Genomic DNA, 19570 nt, shown 5'->3' on the forward strand with positions numbered 1-19570 from the left:
ATCGAAGAACTGTATTCGAAGAATTGTTTTCGAAGAATTTACTTCCGAAGAACTTTCCGAATCGAAGAACTGTATTCGAAGAATTGTTTTCGAAGAATTTACTTTCGAAGAATCGTTTTCGAAGAATTTTCCTGGAATCCGGTAACACAGGTGGTTCCTCGTCAAACAAATCTCCAAGCTGACCAGAAAGAGATTTACGAACAACAGAAGCAGGTTTATGTTTTTCAACCATATCGGTGCTGTATAGTCTTCTCTCAACTCCAAAAAATTTTCCTTTTTTCTTATGCTTAATATTAAAATCGCCTTGTATATTACACTTAAGAAATACTCCAGCTTCACTTTCGTTTATGTTTAGATCGTTTAATTCACATTGCAAAGCAGCGGAACACTCCGTACATACTCCTTTAATTGACAATTTTGAAGGCATGTCTACATTGGTGGTGATATATTGGGAGTTAAACTTCCAAACACATCGGCATTTAATTGAATGCCATATAGCCTTTGTGACTACGGTAGTCCAAATGTTTTGTTGTAATTTTAAGTATTGCCTTTGACGAATATAATTTTTGGTTTTAACGTTGTAAGTTACTAAAGTAGGTTTTATGGTTTTCCAATCCTCCATGGTAATAAATATTTGAAAATATCTGACATCGTTGGCGACGCAGTCTGATTCACTAACTGATTCGTTTACATCATCTCCGGAATTTTCTTCCACCATAACGTCATCGCAGGTTTCAAAGATTTCATTAGTGCAGCGGTGTGATTTAAAGTATCTTAAAGCGCGTGTATATAAATTTTTTGCTGTAATGTTTAGTTGATACTCTGCTATTATTTTCAACCATTTATCGGATGACGGTACCGCAATTTTTTCATCCTCAAAAAATACATCACTATTGTTTTTCATGATCTCTTCTACCAATTTTGATGCAGAAGACTTTTTTCTTCCCGCCATTATGTTTGAGGTATTGTGTACCTATAAGAGATAGTTTATTAGATTTGAGTGGTGTTTCGATGCGTCAAGCACACAAGATATGCAACTGACATTATTTGCATCATTAGGCCAATCAATAGAAATTTTTTCATGTAATAAATCGTAGATTAATTAGCCATATTTTGCCACTCCGGACCAGCTTTAGAAAATTTGTTATTAACAAATTAGTGCAAAAAAGAGGTTTTTTTACGCTTTTGCTTCTGGAGCAAAAACTAAAAAAAAAATCGCATGCACCATAAATACAATTGTTCCTCAAAAACCATCTGTGCAAGCTAGAAGGCTATGAAACCGTAGAGGGGCGTAACGTTTATGGTGCATGCCATTTATCATACACCATCATAGATAGCGAAATTTATCAAGAGACAAAAAATGCTTGCAAGTAAACTGTCATATCAGTGTGTAAAAGTTCAGAACCGTCAAGATAGTAGTTGAAAAGTTTTAGACCTCTTCAGATGTGGATGGTCAGTGTTTTACTACCTACATAGGAACTACAATCAAAACGATGATACCACAAATACTCTATTTACATTAAACATTGACATCCCGAATTTTATTTTAATCGGCAAAACCATTACCCGATAAAATAAAAATAACAATTTTTTTAATCTGCGGTGGTAGATAGCGCCTTACCGAAGCAGTTTTGGATAGAGTTTGCCCTATAAACTTTGCCACCAACAGAAGGAGTAGCTGCACGGCATACTTGTCGGGTAATTCACCAATTGCAACTGTGGCTTGAAAATACAGATAATAATTACTGAGATAATAAAAGAAAATACGAAAACATTACGCCCAATAGTACAAAAAGTAATACACCGACTGAGTCTAGCTTCCGCACACATAAAATATTTATCAATAACTATCATTTCCCGAAAGATCTACGCTACAAGTTCAAAAATAGTGGTGATATAAATGTAAAAAAAAAAATAATTTGATTCCGACATTTTTTAAATTTTCTCAGCATCCGATCGATTTGGTCTAAATTGCAATTTGTTTGTATTTTCATTCTCTACAACTTTTTCTTTTACAGTATTCAAATAGCTGTTTTAGCTTTTGTTCCAGAAGCAAAAGTGGAAAAAACCCTTTTTTTGCACTAATTTGTTAATAACAAATTTTCTAAAGCTGGTGCGGAGTGGCAAAATATGGCTAATTAATCTACAAGATACATTCTCGTTGACCGTGCAAGCGGATCCCATATAACTTGCATTGTTTATACAGGGTGTAGAATCGGGAGACAAAACATAGAATTTACATAAGAAAATATAATTATGTCGATAGGTTCGTCACGATTACAGGAAAAATGAGAATTAAAATTATATTAGACATAGAATTTAATTCCGAAGTGAATTGTATTAATTTGCACAATTTTTTAATCACTATAAGTGTATCATATTAAAAAGAAATTCCAGTGATTGAAAAACTGCACATTAATATAATACCGCTTCAGAATTAAATTCCCTGTTAAATGCACTCTGAGTTATTATTCTAGCTGTAATTCTTATCAGCATTTTCTCATATAAATCCCTATGTTGTGTTTTTTTGTATCTTTGAGGTAAATGAAACAGTAGATCAACAGATTTGCAAAAAAACAATAGAAAAACCTAAAATTAAAAGTACCTAAAGCCGACATTACAGACTATGATGACATTTGTCCATTATTTTCCAAGCACTTGTTGTTTCTTTGAGGTTTACCGTTTGTAAATTAAAAAAAAAATTTATTTTCTTTTATTTTTTTTTAATGGTTGTGAGAATATAGTTAATGTTGGTTGACGGTACAATTTTCTAAAAAGGGAAAAGAAATTTGATTCGGCTCGAAAAAGCACCAATATATCGATAGTTTATTTTGTTTAAGTCAAACTCGGCGTATGTGTTTGTAAAAATGCTACGCATTTTAAGACTTCGCTAGCGTGAGCTGATTTCCCCCTAATTCCCCTGAAAATGGGGCATTTTTTACGTTTGTGTTTGTATTTTTTCGTTGTAATATAAACCTATTGGGTTTTATATATTGTATGCTACGTTGTTTCGTTTCATGCTATAGGTGACGTGCGATTTTGTTGTATGTGTACATCAATTTTTTATCATTTATTGACATAAATAAGAAAGGTGGGTTTTGTGCATGTATAGTAGGATTTTTTACGTAAGCATTTTGTTTGTTTTTATTAGAAGGATCTACCATAGTTTTACTCGGGTACGCTCACGACGTTTAAAGCTAAAAATACAATTTTTTTTTTCGATACTGAAGCTGCGCCCCCTATGGAATAGTATTTAATGACGCTCCTCTTATGCGTTAAAATTTTATAGGTATACGTAATTTTTCAAGTTTGTGTTCCGCCACTGTACTAAGTTATCTTGCGTAAAGTGTACTTAACCTAATTTATTTAGAATCAGGTGAAGTAAAAAGATGTTTTCGTTCAAAATTATTTTATATTATGGCATCTTTATATCGTAAGGTGAGTGTATAGGTAATATTGAACGTTTCTATTATACAATTTTGCTTGTACTAATGTTTGATAGTATAAATTAGGTAATACTGTATGTAGTTTTATAATCTCTTATTCTTTATTACCAAACATTTCATAAATCCTCATGCAAGGGTACCTATACATTTCTCAAATAGTATATGTTAGTAGCATGAAAATATATTGTGGAGTGTATCGTTTATTTATTTTTTTTAGAAATATTTTTCTCACTTGTTACTTATTTGTTGGTACAAACATTAATGCATGGTTTCAGAAACGATGATTAAGGTTAATCGTTGATTAAAAATATTAGAATGTTATCCAGTTTCGATTATTAGGTTAGTGCCCGGTTTCACAAACGACAATTAAGGTTAATTAACGATTATGGTTAGTCGACGATTAAAAATATTAGAATGTTACCTATAGCCACCTTTGATTATACACTAATTTGTTTCCCATTCTAATATTTTATAATCTGTGATTAACCTTAATCATCTATTGTGAAATCCGACATAAATGTTGTAACAGGTAATTTTTATAGCAAAAAAGTTAGGTGTTTATTTTTTGTTCGATAATACAAATACAATGATATATTTGTTTTTCAGTTGAACTGTATTTTCTGTTTTTGAAATATACTTAATTCTGGATGTCAAGATTGTACAACTGTATCTACTTTGTTTGGTAAGATGAGCGTAAAAGTAATTTTCATTTTTAATATTATCGTTTTTTTATAATTTAGATGTGTAAGCTGAAATTATCGGAGTCCAGTAAGTCTTCCAATAGATGGAAAAGAAAGAAATGCATAGAGGTATAGAAAATTTAATTATAGAAAATAATGAATTGAAAAAATGAAGAAACAATATTAAATGATAATGAAGAATTAAATGAAATCAAAAAGTATAGAAAGAAAATTAAACGAATGAAGTAGAAAAAAAATGAAAATGAAATAGAAAAAAAAGAAGAGAAAACTTAAAATTAATTTCTGTGCCTTTCGTAAGGCTTATTTTTTTTCCTGTAAACGATAAGTTAGAATTTTCATTTAATTGTTTGAAACTTACCATTTAGGAATGAAATTTTGATGCGGCTGTAAATTTGTATCGAATTAAAATTTGTGATCAAAATGAAACGTATATTTACCTTTTTTTTTATAGGGTCCTTGCAAATAAGGACCCTATAATCGGTTGACTGTAGGACGTATTGTAGTAATTTTTTTGTTATGGCGGGGTCCAAAGATGTCCCCATGCCGGGAATCGTCGCAATTTTAGCTTTATAATTCGTTGCGATAAATGCATCTACACAATTTTTTAAGCACTTGTATAGTGCTCGTATGCTTCGTGTTTCGTTTGGTTCCAGAAATATCAATGTGAGTTTGACCCCATTTGGGCAAGGGAGGCTAATGTGGGAGTTTGTGGCGTTGTTTTTTGCCCATTCCCATAGATCAGGTGTTCTAAAATATAAAAAGTTATTGTTTTCAACAATTGTAATTGTAAATACGTATTTGTAAATATTTTATAGTGTTTAGTTTTTATTTTATGCTTTGTGATTTGTAAATGTGTGATTGTGTTTTTTATAATATTATTTTTGTTAGATTTAGTTTGTATATATATATTTTTTTTATTTTTTATGAATTTTTATTATGTTGTGATTGGTAAATATGTGATGTGTGGTGAATGTGTTATTTATTACGTTATTTTTATTAGTTTTAATTGTTGTTTTGTATGTCGTATGTGTTTTGTAATTTGAAGTTAAATTTTAATTTTTCGAAGAAATATATTTTTTGTAATGAAATTTGTTATGTTCTTTACAGACTGCGTCAATAGTTTAGGAACGATTTTCTAAATCGCTTGTTCGATAACTGATTTTTGTGAAATTACAGTAAGGTATAACAAATTTTGATGATGAGAATGTTTATTTACATCTAAAATAATTTCAATTGCTTAATTAAATTAAATAATTAACGAAAGGTAAATAGATACTGTTTTTATTGTGTATTTAAATAAAATGGCAGCGAGTGTGCCTTGCCAAATTGCACTGATTGATGCATTATACAGCAATTATTTTGTTCACAACTGTATTTAATAACACGACCAATTAGTTAGGTGATAATTTCTTACCGTGAACTGTTAAATTATTTAATTTTAGATGTGACATAAAATTTCCACTGTCTTCTCTCAATCAAAATTTTTTTGCTTCTCAGCCTTCTGGACCATCAGATAAAAAGTTGGTACAAAATTCTAGTTAAATTGGTCTGATTTTTACAAAGTTATAAATAAATAAATAACAATTTTGTGCGGTTCATAAGCATTTGTCATTTTTGAATCTCATGATTATTATTAATTATGATTAACCTTTTATTTAGTACATTACAGTTGTAGTTTAAGATAAAAATGGTTTATTGGTTTATAAGTAACAGATATTTCGGAATTTAATAGAGTGCACTCTGTATAAACTGTTTGTGCCTATTTTGTAATTTTGATTGAAATACATGTTTGAAAGTTAAAAAGTAGACAGTATGTTTGATTTTGAATAAATTGTAATTTACAAATTTTATATAATTGTTGTTTATAACAATGAATTTACCTTTAAAGCAGACATTTAATGAAAACATACTCACAATTCTATGCGAAAAATTTTATTTCTCTATTGGATGTGATTATTTATAAAAAAATTTTAAATGAAAATTGTAAACATTGTTTTAAAGGTATGTTAATTTTCAAACAATTCATTTTGGAAGTTTAATTAATTTGAAAAAGAAAATATTTAATATGAAGATGACATAGAATGTAAAGACAGGGATTATTTTACATGAAATCTAAATTTATTTAACGGTGTATGTGGCAACGCGTTTGTTATGCTTACAGTGGTGTACTACCTACGCCACTGTCGTAAATTAATTTGTACGTACCTACTGTAAAAATTACGGTAACGCTTATGAAGTGGGAATTGGAAAATGTGTTCAGTTGTACGCCACTGACCCTATTTAAAATCTACCAGTTTTAAAATAGATCGGTATTGTACGTATATCGATTGTGTATGTAATAAGTTTGGTTGTGTGTGTATTTTGTATTTGGATGAGCATGAGCCGTTATTATATTCGTTTTTCGATTATTGATTTTAGGTATAGTAACTTTACAAATATTTTTTTACCTGAAAGTGACGGTTCCAAGGATTTGTTCAAGATGTATGGTTAGGTATTGCAGTTATAGATTGTAAGTTTCAGGTAAATGTTAATGCATTTGTTAATTTTAAATGAATGGTTTTTAGGTTGAAGATGACTATACTTACATTAAACGTTTCACGTTTCGATGGGCTCTTTCGAAATCTTCTCCGACTGCATACATGTGTGTATACTCAGTCGGAGGAAGATTGAAAGTGTTCATTTCCAATTCGTCGATGTTGGAGAAGGGTAGGTCTCGTCCTTCGCCAACGTAAACATTTAAAAAATGTTGATAATCGTCGTTAATCTGAAAAATCAAAAATTTTAAGGAAAGGAAAGAAAAGTACAGGAAGTTGATTGGTATTAAGCGTTATGCTTTTAATGTTGTAGTATTAGTTACGTAACTCTTGTACTAGTAAAGTTGTGTGAACGTGAATCGGATCGCATAAAAAGTTTCCGGAAAAGCTATGTAGAATGAAAAATTTTAAATATTTTTTATATACTTTATACCTTTGCAAATAAGAATATGTTTGTTTATTTTTGGTTTAAAAAGGAAATTAGCGAATTTGAAAGTTTTATTGTTCCAGGAAGTGTAGCCACTTTTTGAGGCAATGGTACAGATAGCGTTTCTCTTAAATGTAGTTAACGTTAATTATAATTTGTAGGTATAATAAATGTAGATTTTGATGGAGGTATGCATGTCATGTGATTGTGTATTTTATGTTGTGTAAAATTATTAAGGTATCTACGTCACGATTATGGGGAATTGTTTTGTGTAACTTCGGTTTGATGAAGATGTACGACAGCTTTGTTAATGTAGGTAAGAGTATTTATGGCATTGTACGTTAATTTTATTGTTTTGCAATGTAATTAGTAGTTGTGTAAGATTAATTTAAGAATTAGAATAAATTACTGTACTTACTGTTAAGTTTTTCATGGCGTTTTCCATTTTTGAAAGATTTACTTTAAATTTTGGTGTCATTTTTTTAGTGAAATGGCCGTCTTAAACAATTGCATGTTTGGATTGCTTTGATAATGGTATGAAAATCTTTTATGTAATTACATTTTGAAATCATTACGGTAGTGTAGTTTTCGATTGAATCGCTTATTATTTAAGAGAAACATGTATAATTATGATAGTTTTGCTTATTTCTTAGATAATCAATCGCAAGGTGATAATCACACTCGTCCGTATGTTATATTACGTGTAGTAATTTGGGCGAGTACCGTAGCTAATAATAATTTGCATAGACGTAGTTAAACTCGATTGTAGGCTTATCGTTGGGGATATATGTCCAATAGGACTATATTTTTTATGTTAACGTCCTTTTAAAATGTAAATTGACAAATTGCTTTGTGTAGTTTCACTATGAATGTATAACGTAACGTTTATGGGCACTGTATGATAATTTTATTGTTTTTTTGTGTAATTAACAATTGTAAGACGTGAGGATAAATTAAATTACTTACAGTTAGATTTTCTCCATCGCCTTGCATTTTTATAGTTTAATTTTTACCACCACAACTCAAAATAATGTTACACTTTCAAAGTTAATGGGAAAATGGTCGTTATAAAACAATCGAATCAAGTTGCTTTGATTATATTATTGTAGATAGTTAAGTATCATACAGGGTGTAGAATTGGTTTATGTATGATAAAGATTTCGATGGTAATTAAGTACTTTACAGTAAAATGTTTATGTGTGTCTATTTGTAATTTATGGCATATATGTCCAATAGGACTGTATTTTTTATGTTAACGTCCTTTTAAAATGTAAATTGACAAATTGGTTTGTGTAGTTTTACTATGAATGTATAACGTAACGTTTATGGGCGCTGTATGATAATTTTATTGTTTTTTTGTGTAATTAACAATTGTAAGACGTGAGGATAAATTAAATTACTTACAGTTAGATTTTCTCCATCGCCTTGCATTTTTATAGTTTAATTTTTACCACCACAACTCAAAATAATGTTACTCTTTCAAAGTTAATGGGAAAATGGCCGTTATAAAACAATCGAATCAAGCTGCTTTGATCATATTTAAATATCATACAGGGTGTAGAATTGTTTCATGTATGATAAAGATTTTGATGTACAGTAAAATGTTAAATTTTTGCATCTATTCGTGTGTCTATTTGTAATTTTTTGTTCCGGAGAAATATAAATTTTTTCAATAATTTCACGGTACAAGTGACTGCGGTAAAATATAAGCATTTTACGCAAATACTAATTTCCATGTTATTTTTTCCCGAATTGTCCTGAATTCAAAATTAAACTAAGACATTAGCAGTTGCAGAATTTTTCGAGCTACAAGAAATCGATTGACATTTTTTTCTAAATTAATTAGGGAAAGAAAATATTTCGATATAGGGAAATTAACATTGAAATTTCAACATTCTAATGTGCATTATTTAAGTTTATAATTTTGTTGTATACACATGTAATCTATTTTGTTCTTTTCAACAATTAAAGCCCAGATATACAGAAAAAAAAGTGTGTTTTTCCTACAATATTTTTAACGTGGACAGGTACCTATAGCTTTCCTTTTGTATGAGCAACATAGGAAGGTAATTTATTTATTTAAAACGTCCGTTTTTGACAGGTACCTATCCATAATGGGAGAATCCGAACAATTTATTAAAAATTAAATTAAAATTGATAAAATGTACAAAGTCGGAAATAATTTTTATAAGTATTCCAAAATACATAATTGTAAACGAATTTTCGATTGATTTGTGTGCTACACTTTTGACAATTAAAAAATCGTGATATTTTTAGATTTGCGTTTACGATTCGAAGATAGAGGGCATCTCGCATAGAATATTTAATTCTCATTCAAATTAAAAAGTATAGCATTTCGTGTCGGATGATTTATTAAAAGTTAAATTCGGTAAAGCTATTAGTCACAATGTATTTTCAAAGAAAAGTAATTTTTATCGACGTAGCAAATAAATGAATTAATATTAAATTTTTTTGCGTTTGTAAAAAATCTTACTCGTGAAAGTTGTAAAACTCGAAATTTTGCAAAAAAATCGCTTCGAAGTCATGTATTTTTTTGAAACACGTTTATAAATTTGAGTTTGGCTTATCGAAAGAATTTATAGATGCGGTGTTACAGCCAAGATCAAGTTTTCACACACATAATAATTTGCATTGTCTACTATCGCTCTTACAATTATACAGTTTGCTTAAACTATCTACCAATTCTAATTTATTTCATAATTTTAATTAAAAACGTAAGTATGTCATTTGTAACTTGCTAGGGAATAAATTCATTTTAAAAGTTTTAAAATATTATCTAAAATAAATATATTGCAAAAATGTCGCTCTTTAAAGTTTTCGCCTATATGTAAATCCGCCACTGCATGTACGTTTAGTCAGTAGAACCTATAGAGATCAATGTTAGCTTATATATTTAAATTACAAAAACACATAATAAATACAAATGTACAAACTTAAATTTAATTAGAACAAATTTTTTTCAAACAAAAAAGAGGTAGAAATTTTAAAATATTTATTATATAATACAGTAATTTCATATTTAAATAAAAAAATTAATTCTTATTCATTTATTAAAAATCTAAAAATAAACATAAAACATACCTTATCTGTCACAGATAGATTTATGATAATATGAAAAATAAAATATTGATATCTATTATATTGATAATTGTTTTTACAATACCTATAATTAAAGTACTCTAATCTTTCTCGTTTAGATATTGTTTTATTTCCAAGTTGTTTTTTCCTAAGTGCCGAAATTGAAATTCTCTCGATTCAATAATTTCATATTATAAATTAAGGCATTTACGATGAATGTACCTGTAATAAAATAAGTTAAGTTATTTTTCCTTAATAGTTTGTTATTACCTTTTTAATTTATTGTTGTAGGAATCACCATTTGTCTAAACGTTGTTCAATTTAATTCATTTTTTATTCTCATTCTTTTTACGGTGATCATTTCAATTGGTTACGGTTACAGTTGTGCGATGAAGTATATAGATATTGTATTGCAGACGTTGTTCATTCGAATCTAAAAATTTGAAAAAAAGGGTATAAAAATACGTTATGTAACATGTATAATAAATTAATAGGTTGACGATTATATGCATACGAAAAATTATAAAAATTATACCTTGACAATAAAATAAAAACCATATTGCGTTGCTCATTTTTTTATTTAAAAATAATATTTATTACAAACCTACTTATATAAATATATTTTATAAATGTAAAATCTTGCAAAAATTTTTTATTCACTGGTCACTGATAAATACGAATTTTCACGTTGGACTATGATTTTCACTTATTTGTGTTACTTGTACCTATCTATTCATTCGCCTATATCTTATTTTGTATATGTCACAAATTTTTACAAAGGAAGATTAATTCGAAATAAATACTAATATCAATATAAATATTTATACTTACGCGTATAATTTAAAAAAATACATTGATTAAAATGTAATCGATTTAACAACATGTGATCGATAACATTCACCTAGTTTCGAAGCAAGAAGTAATGTCCAAAAGTTGACGATTATATGCATATGAAAATTATACCTTGCCAATAAAATAAAAACCATATTGCGTTGCTCATTTTTTTTTATTTAAAAATAATATTACAATTTAGGATATCATAAATAATATAATGTTTTGTATAAATGTAAAATCTTCTTGCAAAAGTTGTTTATTCACTGGTCACTGATATATATGAATTTTCACGTTAGACTATAATTTTCAGATATTTGTGTTACTTGTACCTATTTATTCATTCGCCTATATCCCATTTTGTACATGTCACAAATTTTTACAAAGGAAGATTAATTCGAAATAAATACTAATATCAATATAAATATTTATACTTACGCGTATAATTTAAACAAATACATTGATTAAAATGTAATCGATTTAACAACCGCACTATCAAATCACGTAACATGTGATCGGAAACATTTATCTAGTTTCGAAGCAAGAAGTAATGTCCAAAAGTTGACGATTATATGCATATGAAAATTATACCTTGGCAATAAAATAAAAACCAAATTACGTTGTTCATTTTTTTTTATTTAAAAATAATATTTATTACAATTTACGATATCATAAATAATATAATGTTATCTATTTATATAAATATATTGTATAAATGTAAAATCTTTTTGCAAAAGTTGTTTGTTCGCTGGTCACTGATAAATACGAATTTTCACGTTGGACTATGATTTTCACATTTTTATGTTACTTGTACTTATCTATTCATTCGCCTATATCCCATTTCGTACATGTCTCAAATTTCTACAAAGGAAGATTAATTCGAAATAAATATTAATATCAATATAAATATTTATACTTACGCTTATAATTTAAAAAAATACATTGATTAAAATGTAATCGATTTAACAACCGCACTACCAAATCACATAACATGTGATCGGTAACATTCACCTTGTTTCGAAGCAAGAAATAGGTAATGTCCAAAATTGGACTTACGAAAATATGCATCGAAAACTTGGCTCTGTGGATAATAATACAAGCCCAGTAACATATGTATTGGAATTTATTTTACTTATAATAAATTTAATTAAATTTATTTGATGTGCGATTTTTTTACCAGTTGACCAACAATATTTAATATTTTTAGGAATTATGTTAATTCTAAAATAAACCAAACGGAAAAGAAACGTCTATTTGTCCAATACATATGTGTCTGGACTCGTAATAGTAATAAATTCATATAAGAACGTGTCTTTTTGTACTCGACCTTTCATTGATTTATTATTGCTCGTATACATCTAGCCTCACCGATTGGTGTCACCGAGGCTAATGGTTGTACACCTATGCGGTTGTACACCGCCATCCGGGCGTAGCTGTTGTGACATTTTATAGGTCGCATGAACATGTGTCATTGAACCCGACACATTGTACTAAAGATAGAAATTGTATTATTTAATGTTTAATATGTTAGATAGTTATTTGTACATGCATACGCATAATTTCCATCAGTATTACAATGGTTCAGTTTCGAAAGCCATATGCTGACTTTCCCCAACAAAATAATAGCTAGCCCAAAACCGTGAGAGCCTACACCATTTTTCATCGGCAACCTGCAAACTTTGGAAGATACATTAGTAAGCGATAGTTTATAAGATTATTTCGAAAAATTGGCAAATACGTTAATGTTTGTTTTGTTTTTGATTTTGAAATTAAATTTCATGAACATAGACATTATGTTCGTCGAGAAAAGAGTGCCGGTAGCAGAACATCCGATGTCAATTTACAATCGTATCGATTATATAAGATTATTGGCATCGGATATTTTGGGAGCGATATTCTTTCTTGACGAGGATTTTATAGACATTAATGGAAATAATTTTATAAACCTTGCATACGTTGTCGAACAATTAAATTTACTGTATAATATTTTGACGTGCAAATAACCCATCACACGCATGTACAATGTAAATATATGATGTGGTTAAATACACTATTTCTACATTTTGGAAATATACATAAATAGGTAATGAATTCGCGTGTTTGCACATTTTTAACCGGAATAGGAAGTAAAAAAAACGAAATATCGCATTTTACTTCCGGTATGCGCCATGGTGCTCGCGTGGACTTGTTGAGGATCACGGATTGTTGGGTGACACGCGCATACCTAGCCGTTAGGCGTATACAACAATTCTTATAACATGGTTATTTAGCAATTAATCTAATATAAAAATATGAAAAATTTCTATTTCCATTACTATATTTACATATATGTACGTTATTTGAAAAATATACACGTTGTAAAAATTGTTATACCTCTTCCGTCATGAACGACCCGCACCAGTTTGGTGAGATGGCTGTTACTATTCGTAACTTTTATTAATTTAATAATTACTATGTGTAATTACAGTGAGTAGATACTATGCGTAAACTACTCGATGTGATACGGCATTTAGTACACTTTGCGTGTAACTAAATAAAGGTTACGAGTACGACACGTGTATTTTTGTCAATAATGAACATTATTCATTTGAATTTGTTCAATTGAAAATACTTTTCGCCACGATATTTCGCACTTTCGAGTTGCGATCGCTTGTAAAAATTTTAATGGAGGACGCCGTGCGCACTCTACTCATCGCCACGTATAGCTGGCCGTGACTGAATAGCGGAGAAGTTAGTAGCAACGCCACTTTATTAACCGTCTGACCCTGCGATTTGTTAATCGTCAATGCGTAGGCGAGATCGACGGGAAATTGGGTTCTTTTAAAATGAAGACCGTTACCGTCGGGTCGTTTGTCCTCGTAAACGAAAGGTAACATCGCCAGAGCGCACGTTCTTCCCTCGTAAGGGCCTACCGCGATTTTACAGTGTATTATGTTATCACCTAAATCGGTAATGAACAGGCGCGTGCCGTTCGCCAGGCCCTGTCTGACGTCTACATTTTTTATTAGAACGACGATAGAGTGCTTTTTGAGCCTTAACCTGTGAGGAGGAAATCCCGAAGGATTTTCGTCGTTTAGGAATGCGACGTCGTGTATGGCCGCGTGTACGTCCAATACGGGATTATCGACTAACGACTGGTCGGCGGACAGATACTCGCGTTCTTCGCCCGGAAGCATGTTTAAAATTTTGTCGTTTAATCGCCTGACGTCGGCGCGTCTCGCGCTCATTATTAGTTTGTTCGCGACCTCCTTTTCGACTTGAAGCGATTCGACGTTCGGATAAATGAATCGGATAAGTTCGTCCTCGCTGTTAACCAACATTTCCTGCGGTATTTGAAACTCGCCGGAGTTGTCGCTATCTTTACCGATGCGCTCGAGCATATCGACGAACTCTACCTCGTTGGCATTGACGCGTAAGTTTCTCGTAAGATTCACCTGATGGAATAGGCTAAATATTTCGGAGTTTTTCACGGAGGCCGCGACCTGTTCCGATAGACTGGAATTTTGAATTACAGGTAATAGCTGACGAAAATCACCGCCTAATAGGATAACTTTACCGGTGAACGGTAGCTTTCTCGTCTCGTTATTCGCTTCGACGTTTTTGCAAGCTTCGTTGACCATTCTAAGAACGTTTTTGTGCGCAGCATGCTTATCTCGTCGATAATTATCGCTTCCGATTTCCGAATTCTTTGCGCCATCACGCTGCCACCGGATATCGACGGAATCTTGTTGACGTCGAGGACATCTAGTGGTATGCTAAAGGCCTTGTGCACCGTCATCCCTCTGGGCAGGAGTTGGGCGGCTACTCCGGTGCTCGCCGTCATGATGACGTACCTTCTGTATTTGATGAACATGTCGATGATCGTTTTGTAAACGAACGTCTTGCCCGTGCCTCCGGCACCGTTCATGAAGACGAGTCTCGGCGTCGTGGCGTCCGACGGCGAACTTTGCATCGCTCGAACGACGATGTCTACGACGATCTTTTGCTCCTCGTTTAGGCGTAGGTAACTCGCCAAAGTGGCGTAATTGCCTATGTCTTCGGTCTCTATGGCGTCGTCGTTTCTGCGTTGTAACGGAAACTCCGCCAGTGTAGGATCAGACTCGTTTTCGCCGTCCAGTGCGCGATTTTGGCCGAAGAAAAACTCGTTTTCGTGGTCGCAAACGGCGTTGTAATTTTCCGGCATCGGAATGTGAAAGAACGCGTTGTTCGTGAAGTGATGCCCGAGCAGTCGATTGAGTAGACAAAGAGCTATGTTAATTCTTCGCGACCTTTCTATCTCGTCGTTCTGTCGCAAGTTTCTCGTGTCGTACATGTGCGGCAAAAACTCGTTCCACAAAGCGAGCGGATCGGCGACGTAACCGAGCAGTAAGATTTGGGCGAACAAATTTCTCATCGTTCTCGGATTTCCTACGTTGCTAGCTTCGAACAGGGTTCTGCGCCAGATTTCGATGTCGTCCAGAAGACCCATCAATTTTGCACATTCGACGAACGTTTTACAGGGCGTCGTGCTATTGGGAGGAGTTTTCAAATCATCCCAGCCCAGCGGGCCCTTCTTGTAAAGCAGCAGTTGATATAAGGCGAACTTTTCTGTATGATTGGGCAAAACGGGATACAAACGACCTACAATTTTTCTTTCTCGTTTTCTCTTTTGCCATCGGTTGGTCTTTTGGTTAAACCAATGCGTTTCCGGTAGTTGGGCGAAGGTGACGTTTCGAATTTCGCTTATTTGCTGTCGCGACTCTTCCAAACATTGTTTCATGAACATCTCGAGTTGCGAAAGTTTCGCGTTGCCTTCGAATATTTTCGCTTTGACTTTGTCTTCCGCGCCGCGTCTAAAATACTGCGGTCCTTCGCCTTCCAGGTGTACGTTCAGACGATAAACGGTGTGGGACATTCGAATGATGCGCCAACTGTACAGTCTCGCGTACGCCGTATCGCCGAACGATAATGACCCTTCATGATGCCTTGCGTCTCGTCGTAATCCACGACGTCGGTATTGCCCTCGGCGATCTGGACGTATGCAAAGTTTCCCATCTTGAAATGATACTTGATCAGATATTTGCAGGCAGCGTCTCCGTATGCGAATTCTACGTTCGAATGAGCACCTAACGCCAAAAGGTAAGCTGGATTGTACGGAACTACCCAAGCATTCGTTATTACTCGACCGTTTGTCGTGCGATGAAAGGTGCCGCCATCGTCGGGTGATCTGCGTTTGTATACGGCCGGTTTATCTTCGTAAATTATCGTCACGTTCGAGTATCTCTTTGGAAAACCTCTCGAACACTTTTTCTTTTCGTTTAGGCAATGAAAGTTGCAGGTGTGAATTTGCAATTTTATCACCAAATCGTGTAGCCTTCTTTGCATTTCGGCTTTTTCGCTCTTGTCACTCGCCGGAGGTAGTACCGGTATCTCCGCCGAAATGTATTCGTCGACGAATTCGGGCGTATGAGGACAATCGACCGAAATCAAGCGATGAGTGTGAGGACCGCCTCTTTTTTGGAATTCCAATGCTTCTAGAAAAGCCTTCGGTTTACCGAAAATGTGTTTCTTTTCTATAAGGTCTCGCATCATGTTAATCTTGATCGCGAATACTCTACATAATACGTCGGGACGATCGACGACGTTTTGATTTTTCATCATGCTGTTTTTGACCTCTTTCCAGGTCGGGTTGCTCGTCGTCGTAGTCATAAAAGTCGGTCTACCTATGCGTTGAAACATCGCCATCGAATCGTGGAAGTACTGCTGATACCACGCGGGAGAACCGACGACGCTTGTCGTGAGGCGCAACACTTTCCCTAACGTTTTATTCGGATCGGTTTTTCTGAGTTCTCTTTGTAAATAATCACGCACTTCCGTCGCCGTGGTGCACAAAGTGTCGTAATTTTTCTTAATAAATTCGTAGAGTTGTTGATCCACCTTGACGCTTTGATCCAACATATACTCTTGGGCTATGTTACCGTACGGAAATAAAAAGTGCGTTTCTCCCGTCGGTTCGTCGCGAATCGCACAATAGTATCTGTAGAACTCTCTCATCGAAACGTTGTCGTTCTGAACGGCTTCGTCATCGTAAAAGGCGTAAACTTCGCTAGCGTGAGTTGATTTCCCCCTAATTCCCCTGAAAATGGGGCATTTTTTACTTTTGTGTTTGTATTTTTTCGTTGTAATATAAACCTATTGGGTTTTGGATATTGCGTGCTATTTCGTTTCGTTCCATGCTATAGGTAACGTACGATTCTGTTTTAACTGTCTACCAATTCTTTATCATCTATTGATATAAATAAGAAAGTTGAGTTTTGCGCATTTGTAGTACGACTTTCTGCGTATGTATTCTGTTTATTTTTTTATTAGAGACGACGGTTAGGTTAGGTCGAAATGTGTAGTAGATTGCAGTTAGGTTAGGTCGAGATGATGGAAATTAGGTTAGGTCGAAATGGGCAGTTAGGTTAGGTCGAGATGTGTTATTGAGTTAAATCGATTTTTTTTACTTTGAACTTGATCTTGAACTTAACCTAACCTACCCTAACCATTTTACTTTGAACTTGATATTGAACTTAACCTAACCTAACCTAATCTAACCTAACCAAACGTAACTTAACACTAACTCAACCTAATCGTTCACGTTCACGAATGTCTTTTAATTGGTTTCCTTTTGCATTTCAAAATTTGTCCTCCCATCTTTCTAAAGACACCCATGAACCACTACCTACTACGTTCCGTTATCGAGATATCACGATTTAAGTGTTTTTGTGGTGTCAAATTACAAATGGCTATATCGCTGTTGTTTACCGTCCGATTTCGTTCAAATTCGGTATTAAGAGGTTGGAGAAATGAAGGCACCCGTTCCCACCCTTTCGGTACTTCTATCTCCATTCCGAAATGTTGACCATCCCATCGGTTAGATTACATCGAGAGCTTTCCAAAGATACCCATAAACCCATATCTACGACGCATCGTTCTCGAGATATCGCGTTTTAAGTGTTTTCGGTGGTGTCAAATTACAAATCGCTATATCTCCGTCATTTACCATCCGATCTCGACGAAATTTGGTATTGTGGGGTTCAGTAACTCGGGGTATCCGTTCCAGCCATTTCCGAGCTTTTATCTCCGTTCCGAACTTCCGACCCTCCCATCGGTTAGATTAAGTCCAGACCTATTTAAAAACAACCATGAACCCATACCTACGACGGTCCGTTTTCGAGATATCGCGATTTAAGTGTAACATTTAAATTTGTGTAAGATGTCATTTTTGGGGAATTTTATTTTAATGGGTTGGTTTACTGTAATCTCATTGGTGGTATGCATGGTAGACCGGAAATTCGTTCACTTCGATGTAAGCCGTAGAAGTAACAACTGTTGTTGGTGTTTACTGTCCTCGACCTCGTGTAAAATCAATTGTTCTGAATTATTCAGTGGTCATCTACCAGTTGTACATTGATTGGAGGGATTTATACGTGAAATATCGTTAGGAGAAGTTTCTACCGACGTATATTTTTGAAGAACGTATACCGTTTCGGGATTTAAAGAGGATTAGTTGGGCCAGTAGTTTGTGACTTTGCCCTTCGTTGTTAAGGGGTAAGTTCTATTTTTAAATAATCTTTGTGGATTACTTCGAAGGGATTCGTGATTTCTAAAATAACTAATTTTATGCAGCTGTTTGGCTGGTGCCGGTGGTGTATCGTTTGGCGTATTGGGGTTACTTGCTGATTGGATTTGGTTACATCTTCGTGGTATCGTGTTACTTCTACGTGGGATAACATTCGACTTCTGTTATTTGCTGTAATTTTGGCGTGTTGAAGAAATTCGTCGCTGTCAAATAAACTGTCGCCCGACGCCATCTAGTACGAGTTTGCCGTATGTCAACAATTTCGCTGCCATTTGCAATACGATTTATTATCTATTTACAAATCTACGTAACTTTGAATTGATTAACTGTAATGTGATAGTCATTAATGTAACTCCTATTTTGTGAGATTCCTTGAAATTTGAAAACCTTGTTTAATTTGTCAATATTGTAAATTTTTGCTCCTGTTAAATCATTCAAATCATTTATTGTACTCGAAATCTCCGTTTCAAAGTTTTGCTTCAATTCTCTTAACTTAAAAATTTATGTTGACCTTTTGTGCCACTTCGTTAGGGTAGTTCCAGGTAATGATTGTGTTTCAGACATGGATGTAACGGGAAGCCTCGTCCACCGAGCTCGCTGGATGGGAATGGTATTGTTGGTAAGCTTATATTAACCTATGTTACTTTTATGTGTATAGGATTTTACTTGGATAGACTTTGAGTAGTGGTACCATAACTTGTATTTTTATTTGTGTTTCATTGACTTCGCGTAGGTACGCTGAAGTAAAATTAACTTTTAGACAAAGAGATTTGAGTTGCCTATCTAATTAGAGGCTGAGTTTGCTATTGCGAGCCCTTTTGGCTATGGTTATTCCTTGTGAAATATATATTTGTTTGAGAAGATTAGCATACGTTAATACTATACTATAGTTTTGGATTAATTTTGTGACTGGTAGAACCAGTGTGCAG

General features: G+C 33.3%; 1 protein-coding gene and 1 long non-coding RNA gene across 2 annotated transcripts; both read right to left on the minus strand.

Moving 5' to 3' along the window:
* Positions 1-4789: 4789 nt before the first annotated feature.
* Positions 4790-6917, minus strand: LOC116159058. The gene is made up of 2 exons (XR_004142887.1): positions 6733-6917; positions 4790-4894 (listed from the first exon to the last, which is right to left on the minus strand). It is a non-coding gene; the product is annotated as an uncharacterized LOC116159058 (long non-coding RNA).
* A 6718-nt stretch (positions 6918-13635) lies between these two features.
* On the minus strand, positions 13636-17989 carry LOC116159426. Its single transcript, XM_031472393.1, has 4 exons — positions 17943-17989; positions 16008-17153; positions 14595-15948; positions 13636-14520 (listed from the first exon to the last, which is right to left on the minus strand). Exons 1-4 carry the CDS (start codon positions 17987-17989, stop codon positions 13636-13638), a joined length of 3432 nt encoding a protein of 1143 aa, XP_031328253.1.
* Positions 17990-19570: the final 1581 nt, after the last annotated feature.

This window comes from Photinus pyralis, unplaced genomic scaffold, assembly GCF_008802855.1.
Source record: "Photinus pyralis isolate 1611_PpyrPB1 unplaced genomic scaffold, Ppyr1.3 Ppyr1.4_LG1, whole genome shotgun sequence".
Lineage (NCBI taxonomy): Eukaryota > Metazoa > Arthropoda > Insecta > Coleoptera > Lampyridae > Photinus > Photinus pyralis.